Source organism: Gasterosteus aculeatus, chromosome 3 (assembly GCF_964276395.1).
Source record: "Gasterosteus aculeatus chromosome 3, fGasAcu3.hap1.1, whole genome shotgun sequence".
Taxonomy (NCBI): Eukaryota; Metazoa; Chordata; class Actinopteri; order Perciformes; family Gasterosteidae; genus Gasterosteus; species Gasterosteus aculeatus.
This window is the reverse complement of record NC_135690.1, coordinates 9,415,914-9,427,927: the sequence shown is the minus strand read 5'-3', so window position 1 is coordinate 9,427,927 and position 12,014 is coordinate 9,415,914. Positions and strand designations below refer to the sequence as shown.

Sequence of the window (12,014 nt, the reverse complement as noted above, 5' to 3'; positions counted from 1 at the left end):
ACAATACATGCATTCATGCAAGTTTTGTGTCAGCGTAAACAATAAAGATCTTTGATCAAATATTGCAATCCCCATTTATAAACCCGTACAAATACTACAAAAATGCACAAAGTAAAAATAGTTAATGCAAGACCCTCAGCGATACACTGATAAAATTCTAGGTTGTTTCCTTTGCTGCGATTTACTTATAAAATCTGTCCTAGAGCCGATAATGCAAGAGGGAAAAGATCCATGAAATAATAAATAAGTCTTTGGAAACGTGAGATATTATTAATAAAAATGATTGTTTATTTTTTGTTCAATTTTCTACCATTCTTTTTTTTAAATGTTTTAATTTACTCTTACGTTTTGACCATCTTTCGTTTGCATCTCCTGCAAGATGTAAATTGTCCACAAAAAAAAGAAAACTGATTGGAGTATAAAAAATCTCCTATAGTAACCCAAATGTGATCAGACACGGATTTAACGTGTAGTATTTTTATTATTATGAACAGGATTGAAAGCAATACAAGTCGTCTTAGAAGTACACGGAAGCCGACTCGCAGTCGGGTTCAGGTTTCCGTAATGGGGCGGACGGGCGTCCCGGTGACCCCCCCCCCCCCCCCTCCCCTCCCCTCCCCTCCCCTCCCCTCCCACCTCTCTCTCTCCCTCTCTCGCCGTTCGGGCTTTTCCGCTCGGCTTCGTCTCTTTCCGCGCTCTTCGCGTTAGTTCCCACGCACGCTCTCCTTCCCTGCGCCGCGCGGAGCTGGAAAATGGCTGTGTAGGGGCGCTGGGAGTCATGAACGGGAAGAGAAAGAAAGAGCGAGAGAAAGAAGGCGAAGCGACACGCGAACAGAAGCGCCGCTAGCAGAGCGTTTGCACGCCGAGGAGTTCCCGTCCGCAGATTTCAGACCCCACGCGGACTCTTTGACGTGCGCGAACCGCCGCGGCCCCGAAGTGAGAAAAGAGTCAAGAAACATCCGCGGGTGAGTTTTTCTAAGTTATTGCACATTTTCCAGTTCGGCCACTGTACTGGAACACGGTGGAAGCGCTGCCAGGGGGCTTCACGCGCACGCAGCTTCGCGACTCGTGCCCTGGTTTAAAAGTTTAAACTCCCCACTCCCCCCCTCCTGTGTATTTATATATGTTAATAATAATATAACGTTAATATGTCCCGTGCAGCACGTTGACAGTAGACCAGCGAGCCCGTTACGTTATCGCGTGTGAAACATGAGCTTTTGCTTCAGAGGTTACGTGGATTTATTTGCGTTGTCTTGCGGTTCGTTCCCGAGAACGTTGTTTTATTTACGGAGACGGAAAACCAAACTTTGAATCTTTTTTTAATTCGCACACAATCAAACCTCGCGAGTCCAGTTGTTTTTATTTTTTTTAATTATCCTTTTTAAAATCTTTTTTTTTTAAGCTTAATAACAAAATGAAAATGTTCTAAAGATTAAAAAAAGTTTGTGCGCGTGCACAGCGTTGATCGCATGTGACGCCGCAGCCTCTGTGCGGAGGCCCCACACAGCTGAAGGCCTGGTCGATCTCTCTCTGTGTGTGTGGTGTGTGTGTGTGTGTGTGTGTGTGTGTGTGTGTTACAAACCCTGGGTGGAGGATTTGGCACGCATCAAAGAGTTAACAGAAAATGTGTGCTACTTGCATAATAAGACAAGCCACTCAACTGTGTGGAGCCCCCTTCTCCCCCCTCTCCTCTTTCTCTACTGCAATTACTGAACACAACATTATGCAATCAAATGTCAATCCTCCATTATAACTGCTTTATCGATTTGAAGCATTACCTGTGGGGCGAAGCCTCCGTTCCTCTTCTAAATGTCTCAGAATGCTCAGGAGGACTCTCGCAGGGTTTGCCATTAAATACAAACTTCCCCAAAGAAGTGTGGAGCATTCGCAAAATGTCACTTCTCCACCTAGAACCTCCACCAGACGCCGTGGTTATTTTTGTCAAATGTCCCTCAGCCGGGTGTCCCTGTTGCTGGTGTTATTTAATTGAAATGGCAGCAGAGGACGTCTTTAAGTACAGTTCGGACGTGGCTCAACTAGAAGCGCTGCAGACGCTGGGACAGATTCTGTACCTAGAAAAACATCTGATGGTTAAAAATAGTACGATTTTCATTAAAGTTCGTGGGTAATAAATAAGCCTTTGCCAACAACACATCTAGTAAGGCACTAGAAATAACATTTTTGGAAACTTCTACTCTGCATGTGACCATGTTTTCCGTTTGCTTATTATAAATTACAATCGGCTTTATTAGATAAGTACGTGTGCAAGGAATTAGCAGCATTTCTTCTGATGTGTTTACACAGAAATATAAACAACAAATAGGAATTCCTGCAACGCTGAAAGACCGAGGGCCGGACATCAATTGCCAAATAAAACAAACATGATGATGGTGACCGCTTAATGAGTATTGCATCATCCCTGACCGAGTAAAAGCAGTTCCTTATTAATGCCTCTGTGTTGTGCTGAGGTTAATATTGGACTACATGTGTCATTGATCTATGATGCCTGCAAGTCTTCGTGTTGAGGGTAAAATGGAAAAGCTCTGGGTAATGTATCACGCCGGCTAACACGCTAACCGCACAGCAAGACGGCTGCTGGTATTTTTAGCCCGGGAAGATTTGTCAGATTTGATTCTGTTGCCGCCGTGAAAACGTTTGAACTGGTCGTATGGAAACCGGAGGAGCCGTTGATTTGCCTGCACGTCGTACCCTGCGATAAACGCGTCGAGTCCTCACGCCTTTCGGTGCGGTGGACTTTTCACAACAGGGCCGTCTCAGTGCTCCGTAATCTTTGCAGCAGATGTTTCTGCTTGGCAAAGTGAGCCTTTTTTGGCGTCATTAAGGACTGATCGAATTCAGGTGAACATAACTTAAATCATACACCACATTAGTACTTCAGCCCCCATTTTTGGGTTGAAAAATGAGTCCACGCAGGCTCCTGTGTGGCCGCCTGGCGCGTCCTCGCTGCCTGTGGCGCAGTACGTTTCTCAGCTCCATGTGGACAGATGGCCTGAGGCCAGGCTGCATGCGAGGTCAATCTGTAGTCCGCTCCTCTCCAGCAGGACGGGCCAACGCACGCACAACTTCACCATCAGCGGGTGGCCACGTAAATGTCCGAATTTTGCACAATGAGTCTTTTATTTTGTGGTAAAAGTCCCTTCAAGACAACAGTTCTTCTCTTAATGCATGAAAGCCATACAGTGTCTCTGAGACGCGTTCATTCGATCCTTTTTATAAAAAGGTGTAGAAGCTACAATGATATTCTTTAACTCATAAACTATTAAAAATAAATAAAATCACAACCATGTGGCGGTTCGGGCTGGTTATGTCAAAGCATGTTTCCCTTCAACCTTTAAAGAATGGGTTCCCCAAATGCTTCACTGACATCCAAGGATGTGAAGTTACGATTGATGGTGGGCTGACGAACATTATAGACGTACGATTATAGTCTGTCTTGTCAAATCTTCTCATCTTGCGTTAAAGTAGTCTGGTCTTTACTTTGCTGGATCAGCTCAAATCCTCTAGAAAATGTACTGTACATGATCTATAAATGATTCATAATAACATTGTCTGAAGTGCATGAGGATTTTATCCATACCAATGACAGACATAATATAAGTAGTATATCAATTGTGTCAAAATCGTCAGTTAATCGTTCAGCTTGTATCATGGAGAGGTGAATGTTCCACTTTATTTCTTTTACTGTGACCAACAAGCAAATCAACCATACATTTATTTTACAATTGAGATATATCAAAGAAAAAGAAAAAAACGCTCGAACCATTGAAATGTTTGTAATGTTTGCTCTGAAAAATCTGTGCTTAATAAATTATGAAAAATAAAAATGTTCCAGTTTTCTGGGAATCAATGAATCAGTTTATCAACTAATCGTTTCAAACTCTTAATTAGTGCTGCTGGTTCAATGTACAAATTGACAACTAACTACCTCATCATATTATAAATATATCAAAAGTCCAACATAAAGAAAAAATAAACACCTATTTCCCAGTGCAGAAAATCCAGAATACAATGAACTAATGATTAAATCAATAAACGTCCCATCCACAGCGTTAGTGATGCTCTGAATAGCTCATTTGACGTGATGCATACTGGTGTGTAATGAACAGGTCAGAGAACTTGGACGTCTGCAGACAGCAGAGGAGAATAGATGCCGTTTTTACTTCAATCTAGCTTTTTGCTTTAGCCCAAAATTAAACTGAATGTCCATTTCTGTGAAATACATAACGAATATGGAATCGGAGGAATTGACTGTAGAAGTATTATGTATATTATAAAACACGGGGCTATCTTATAATGCACAGTTGTTATGTAATTACCACTCTGTGTATTACTTGATTCATATACCAGCAGGTTGGAGCAGTTTTCTATGTTTCTCTTTTTATAAATTCCACAATGTATTTTTCTTTCGTTTTTTGGGATGTGACCATTACATTTGGCATCCTATTTACTCAGAAAAACAAAAAGCATCTCCTTTCCTCTCATTGCACCACTTGGACATGACTCATGTTATTCCCTCCAATCACGAGCAGCCCTCAGCTTTTCCATCCTACGTTTTTCATCGTTGTTTTCACTCAAGTTCGCTTGCGTTAAATCATCATTTCATCGGTGGTGACGAGCAATCATCGAGGCTGCACAGATGAAGAAGAAAAAAAAAAGTCAAGTGTGTGGGGAAAAGGAGTATTTGTTTGGGTCGGATGTTTGATCGCTGCCTAGATACATTTTCTAATATTAGAACGTTTCCTTGATTTGCCCGGCTTCTCTGGTGACTGGGGAGCACATGGCCAGCGCAGCAGCCAATCAGAGCGCGGGATGAGCTTTCCCTCGCTCTAGCAACAGTGAGTTACTTGCCGCCTATTCATTAATTATTTTCCTGTGGTCTCCCTCAGCCGGTTGGACTCTGCCGATAACAAAGTGCTGCGTGTCTCGCTCTCGCTTTTTTTTTCTTTCTTTTTTTTCCTTTCCGTCGCTCTCTTGTCTGATTGAATAAAAAGTATATCCTTTTTTTTTTAATAAAAGAAGGATGGATCCAGTGACCCTGAGCTCGCCAGCTGCTGCTGCCGACCTGAACTGTGAGCTGCTACAACAACAACACTATCAGACCGGGACTGTAACGGGGATGACGCTCCTCTCACCTCGGACGACTTTTTCTGCACTGGAACTAAATAATAGAGAAGGACTAGAGAATCGCGGCGCTCCCTCCACGCCGCCGCCGCCTCTTCTTTCACTTAGGCTTGTTTTTGCCTCTTTTCTGCAGCAGCAGGGCTCCGACTGTAAACAAATAAAACACGGCAACTGGAAAAAACGGCTGGACTTTTTTCGCTGGCTGAGGGGGCGGGGGCGTGAGGGGGGAGGGCGGGGGGCAGGACTGTGTGCGCCGTGTTGGGGGGCGGCGGGAGGTTTTTTTTTTTTTTTTTTTTTGGAGAGCAGGTGGAGAGAGGAGGGAGAAGGGAGTTTAGGGTTGGGGGTGGGGGGTGTTTGGTGGTGTGAGGATTGCGGGCTGTGGTTGGGTATGCCAGTGCCACGTGTCTCGCCTGGCACCTCTCGCTTCCCTGCTCGGAGGATGTTGGACTGAGAATCCGGCCGAGCCCGTCCGGCTTCTCTCTCAACCTAAAGTGGGGTGAGTGTTGCACTCTGCTGCTTCCTGCCGTCACAATAACTCGTAAAGCTTTCCTAAAAAAATAAATAAAAAAAAGGACGGTCTTGTTACTCACAAAGGTTTGCAGTGTCTGTACGTTTGCTTTTCGAGTGTCGTGGGGGAGGCAGTGAGGCAGAGGGGGGGGGGGGGCGATGATCTAGACTAAGGTCCGAAAGCATACTCTTTGGCATTGAAAGACGCAAATCGTAGGTTTAGTTATACATATTTTTCTCTCTCCTGATCTAATTTCATCAAGGCGTCTGCGATTGTCCATTTCCGAAACGCGAATGAAATGATTGCACAACATCGGGCCTCGCTGACCAGGCCTGTGCTTATTTGTATGTGGACGTGTTGGGAAATGGCCCCAAGTAGCTCTGTGCTCCAGGCACACGGCACCAGAACTTCCATCCACCGTCCCGTCTCCGCCGCGCTCGCCCCCCGTGCATCCCGTCCGGAGAGGTTAGCGCTGCCACGGCCGCCGGTCGGGCCACATAGTCACCTAATCTGGTGGAAACACTAATCTCTCAGTCTTCCTCCGTCTCATCTCAGTGCGGTTTCCATTTTAGATTTGAACTTTGAGGCATTTCTTATTTTGTTGCCCCGCTCAGATCTCACAAACGGGCAAAAAGAGCAAAATATATTTTTTTCATACCATGATAATACTTGTGCGTTGCATTTCATTGGGCCTTGCGGTCATCTTTATCATAGAATATTTGTTAAAGGTCCACGAATGACCTCTTTTCTGTGTATAGATGATATGAAAGAATGTCGGGGGAGGCTACGCAAGCAAACATTTGCTTTTTATTGCTGTTCTCTGCCGTTGTTTGGTGGTTCAGATGACCGTCCATTCGGTGTTCTCATCTTGAATAGAGTTGGCACAGACTGATGTAGTTATTTTGACAGAATGAAGCCAAAAAATATTTCTGAGGCGACTCAGTGCTGCCTTTTTCTTTTTCTTTTTTTTTCTTCTCTCCTTCGGAGAGGGAACTGTTGGAAGGGTTCTGCATGTATTCAGAAAATTCTGGTCGCCCCGAAGCCGTGATGCCTGTCCTCGTTTCCCTTGCACGCTCATTCTGCAAAAAAAAAAAAAACCTTTCCTCGCCATTTTGCACGGGTTCTCCGGATCCTGCGAAACGCACGTGTTGTCGTTGTGCAAGTTGAAGGAACGTTTATTTGTCCTGGTGAAACTTCTTGTTCCTGTGGAAACCGGTGCGTCAGCGCAGAGTGTGTGAGCGTGCAGCGGAGGGACCGGAGCCTCGCGATCAGGGACCCAGTCGGCCGTCGGTCGTGACGCAGCAGCATCATCCGATCGCTCCGTCCTCACAGAAGAGGCGCTGAGAGCTGCCGCAGTTCGCCATTTTCATGCATCACTTTAAGCTTCCTTTCACACAGCTATACGCCGCTTTACTTCGGGTTATTCATTTAATAGAAAAAAGGCGTATTGGAGTTTGTTTTTTGTTATACTTTAGATTTAGATATTTTTTGCCTTTTCACATTTCTTTGTTTTAAAAAAGAAAATGTTTTTATCTCCTGCAGGTTGGTTTTTGCGATCCGCGTCCAGCACATGCGGGAGAGCCCGAGCGAGCCGAAGAAGAAGCTCGTAGTCCTTCCCACCGTGCCACCCGCCCTCCAATCAGACGGCTGCATTTGACCGCGGCGAGCCAACGACGCCGGGCCCTCGATTCTCCTTTTGAAGTGGGCCGCTCCAATAGCGCCCGGCCGGCGGGGTTTTCGCTGCTTATAAGAGCATGTTGCCAATGCTCTCCCTCTGCTCCATCATCTGGCTCAACCGGGGTCTCAAGCTGAGGAAAGTGCACAAGTCCACCAACACCGGTCAGGTCTGAAGCCGCTGCCCCTCCCACCCCCTCCACCCGGACCGAGCAGCAGCCGAACGCCACCGCATCGACTTTTAACAATGCTTCTGACCTTCGGCTGACGGACGCTCCGTTCCCCTCGGCGCCGTACCGACATCGCTTTAGTGACTCAACCGCCTTTTCGGTTTCCGAGGAGGATTTCTCGAGTCGTCGTAGCGCGACCCGGACTGTACCATCGAATCCTCTATCCGGTAGCCATTTTGATTTGTCCTCCCAAACAAAATGGCGACGGAAGGTTTTCAGTACGTTGCCCTCCACGCGTTCACTAAGGACCAGGAGGAGGACCTGGATCTGCAGCCCGGGGACCTTCTGACGGTCAGCGAGGCCTCTCTGCTGTCCATGGAGAACTACCAGGAGGGCTGCGAGCAGCAGCCCGAGCTCCTCGGCTGGCTGCTTGGGTACAACGAGCGCACTAAACAGCGAGGCGACTTCCCGGGGACGTACGTAGAGTACGTGGGCCCTGTGAAGATGGCGCTGCCAGCGAGTCAACCCAGGTCCCAGCGACCCCTCCCGGTCGCTCCGCGGCCAGAGTCACTTCAAGGTAAGCGAGGTGGGCGGGAACTGCCGTGCGCCGCGAGGAGTGGACGGTTATTAAACGTGGAGAAAAAACTCTTGGGAAATGTGTCAAGACGCATGTAATATGTGGAGAGAATCCGGTCATTTAAAAATAAGTTATTTATTCTTTCTGTTGGGTGGTCGGGGACTACTGGTGTAGAGAAGACAGACGCGCAAACAGGCGTTCACATTTTTAAGCAGACCTGTAAATATCACGTTTACAATAGTTGGACTTAAATTTGTTAGAGCTACCACCACACAAGTTAGTGAAATTCTCAGTATGTAAATAAATAAATAAACACTCATTTATTTGTTATTTGTGTGTGTCAATTGTATTGCTAAGCTGGCACTTTATTAGTTGATATTCTTCTAGAGCTTTTATCGAGTTTTTCCCAAAGAAAGCTTTTTCCGCATGAGGGTTGTTCATTTGAATTGTAATTTAAAAGGAATTCCGAAACAAATATGTTGGTTTATTTATTTTGTGGGTAGGTGCTCAGTTCTCTTATTTCTTTGAAACTATATTTATAGAGGTGTGATTTTAATTTTTTTTTTTAATTTTTGCAATCAAAACAGTAATTTTCCTTTTATGCTACTTGTGAGGTTTTAAGCACTGGAGTAGTGGAAGCAGTTGGTGGAGTTGGTGGAGTTGGTGGAGTAGTGGGAGCAGTTGAAGGAGTGGGAGCAGTTGAAGGAGTGGGAGGAGTTGAAGGAGTGGGAGGAGTTGGAGGAGTTGGTGGAGTGAGAGCAGTTGAAGGAGTTGGTGGAGGGGGAGTAGTTGGAGGAGTGAGAGCAGTTGAAGGAGTTGGTGGAGGGGGAGTAGTTGGAGGAGTGGGAGCAGTTGAAGGAGTTGGTGGAGTGGGAGCAGTTGGTGGAGTGGGAGCAGTTGAAGGAGTAGTTGGAGGAGTGGGAGCAGTTGGTTAAGTTGGAGGAGTGGGAGTTATGGGAGCAGTTGGAGGAGTAGTTGGAGGAGTGGGAGGAGTTGGTGGAGTGGGAGGGGGAGTGGGAGGAGTTGGCGGAGGAGTTGGTGGAGTTGGAGGAGTGGGAGTAAATGGTGGAGTGGGAGTAGTTGGTGGAGTTGGAGGAGATGTGGGAGGAGTTGTTGGAGTAGTTGGTGGAGTGTGAGTAGTTGGTGGAGTTGGAGGAGATGTGGGAGGAGTTGTTGGAGTAGTTGGTGGAGTGTGAGTAGTTGGTGGAGTTGGCGGAGGAGTGGGAGGAGTTGGCGGAGGAGTTGGAGGAGTTGGTGGAGTTGGTGGAGTGGGAGGAGTTGGTGGAGTGGGAGGAGTTGGAGGAGATGTGGGAGGAGTTGTTGGAGTAGTTGGAGGAGATATGGGAGGAGTTGTTGGAGTAGTTGGTGGAGTGGGAGTAGTTGGTGGAGTTGGTGGAGTGGGAGTAGTTGGTGGAGTTGGAGGAGTTGGTGGAGTTGGAGCGCTGCCGGTCAAACACCCCGGGGGTTTTGATGGGACTGTCACATTTGGCAGTGACCTCCATCTGACCCTTTAATCTTTGCTGGAATCACATCATAATCTTGGCCTCTCTGGAAGCGCTCTGCTGGTTATAAAGGCCTCACCCTTCTGCCTACTGGACTCTCCGGTACTGGGCTGGTAGTGATTCTGTCCGTCTGTGTGCCCCCCCCCCCTTTTACATTCAACAATAACATGTGTCCTTGGCATCCAGAATGCATCTGGGATTATCCGCACAAAAATGTCCAGCTCTCCTTCGATGTGACTCGTTATTGACCTCCTACTCGACGGCGGCTAAAAGGTCGCGCTGGCAGGAGGTGCGTCGAGTGCAGTTTTCAAAGGGTTATTCAAAGCTGCATGTTGCAAGATTTTGAACTTTTCTTTTGCCCGCGGAGGAAGAGAAACTGCGAGAAGGGAAAATGTGCCGGCAATGTGAACAATATTTAGCCGAGGGGGGGAACTTGTGGGTCGCCGCTACGCTTTTGTCAGGACACCATTATGATCTGTACCTGCTGAACGTCATTATTCTCTGCCAAGGTGACATTACTTCACTATATCTTTACACTGTGGCTGCTTAATTAATGCTCTGATGGCACATTCCTCTTTAACATTTGGGGGAATACAAAAGTGTAAACGCGTCATGGATATTTACTTCTGGTGGGCGGAGCTGCTGCGGCCGCGTCCATCTCAAGCGTCCACTCGTCTCTGATTGGTCGAATTCGGCAAGCGCAACTTCAAGTTGAGACTTTGATTTATTACCAGGGTTCTTCTTCCCCATTAGCACTCTTTTTTTTTTTTAGAGTGGGGCGGTTATTTTTTTGCCGACCAGTATGGACCAGAGGAAAAGACCCAAAGGGCCAAAAGATTAATAAAAAGTCTACGCATACTGCATATGAAACCGTACGGTCTGTCTTCAAAGCTGTACTCCCTTTATATTCCCCGGTGTTTTTTTTCTAATGACAGATGGGCTACATACCGCTCTGAGCATGGCGGCTGTGAACTCTGCATTACCTCTGGTGGAGCCAATTGACTATTCATGGCGTACAGCAGTGCACTCGGCTTCATCCAAACTCATTAGTTTGAATTTGATTCTCCGTAAAAAAAAAGAAGAGAAAAGAAAAAGAAATCACTGGAAAAAAGTTCCCAAAACTCAGACTATCACAGCTGCAGAACAAACGTCCTCAGTTCTCCTGATCACATGAGAGTTCTCCGTGTCGGTAATCTGATGAGAACTGAGAGTAAAGCAACGCATTAGTCCGTAAGCACCGGCTTAGCTCTGCCGGCGGGGAGGACAACGGTTTGCTCGAGGTTTGATCGGCGGCGAAACAACCCTGTTGGGCAGCAGGCGCTTGTGTCCGTGATACTGGGCGAACACAGTGAATCCCTGGGAGGGGGGGCGGAGGGGCCAGATGGCCGCGGCTGTAGGAAGGATACTTTGGTTTGGCACCCAAACCGCGTCGGGAATTTTCACGGTGGAGCCCAAGTTGAACAAATATCATTATCGCTTCCTCGACGGCGCCGAGGCCCCCGGACGTGTTGTGAAAAGCGCCGTCGTTGGTGCGGCCGTCTTTGTGCACGCAGGGGTTGTAACAGTCGAGAGGCAATTCCACAGCCTGGCGGTTGGAAGAGTCGACCCAAGTTCCAGGTTTGAACCGTCCAACCAATAACATTTAGGCGAAGGAATGAGGACAAACAGACCACCAGCGGTTTAACATGAGTGAACCAATAAGTAGTTTCCGAGCACAATGCTTACTCAGAAGTACGTTGGCGTTCATGACAAAGTAAATATGGTACATGGTCATTATAACCAGCTTTCTTCCAAGACTGTGATGATACTTAAAAACAAAATTTAAACAAATGAAATAGTGATAGTTTATTTTATTCCTGGTCAGAGCATTTTGTCTTGTACTTATTCATACTTATTTATTTTAGGTTCTGTTTTTAGACGGACATTTATATTATGACAACTTTTCTTGCATAAAGCACACAGCGCTACTCTGAGCCTCAGTCATGCATATGCATGCACGTAAAGCGCTTTACAAGGCTGAAGTGAACACACTGGCAAGAGATTAGGTGTCTTTGGCAGAAATCTTAATTTTTTTTTTTTTTTTTACTTAATCCCCTACCAAGATTAAGGAAACCAGGCTTCGCATTCGAGAAATCAGGTAACTGCAGAATGGCGTCAACAACCCGTCCACTTAAGTGCATGTGAATGTGCCAAAAGTTACTCAGTAGCTGGCAAAATGCAAAACGTGGATTTCTCAATGGCCAAAAGATACAAATGGTTCAGCTTTTAGTCTTTCTAAAATGGCCCAGTTAGAGCCCCTTTCCTTGTAATGCAGCATTCACTTAGAAGTTCTTCTGTGTAGTTTGTTTATGTGCATAACAAATGACATCACTCCAATAAAGCAGTTTATTTTAGTTTTCTTTTGGTCATCCAGCCACAAATCAGGAAATGCTTTGACTACA

The 12,014-nt window shown here is 46.3% G+C and overlaps 1 protein-coding gene across 2 annotated transcripts in view; it reads left to right on the top strand.

Moving 5' to 3' along the window:
* Positions 1-626: 626 nt before the first annotated feature.
* The window catches only part of pik3r2 (phosphoinositide-3-kinase, regulatory subunit 2 (beta)), a 29,844-nt gene continuing 18,456 nt past the window's right edge, over positions 627-12,014 (top strand). The window contains exons 1-2 of one of the 2 annotated variants that reach the window (XM_040170865.2): positions 627-965; positions 7,193-8,071. In XM_040170865.2, the coding sequence (XP_040026799.1) occupies positions 7,753-8,071 (319 nt within the window). In that variant the 5' untranslated portion in view covers positions 627-965; positions 7,193-7,752. Of the gene's footprint in view, positions 966-5,418; positions 5,639-7,192; positions 8,072-12,014 lie in introns of those variants that run through there. The other variant, XM_040170866.2, reaches the window with a different exon arrangement.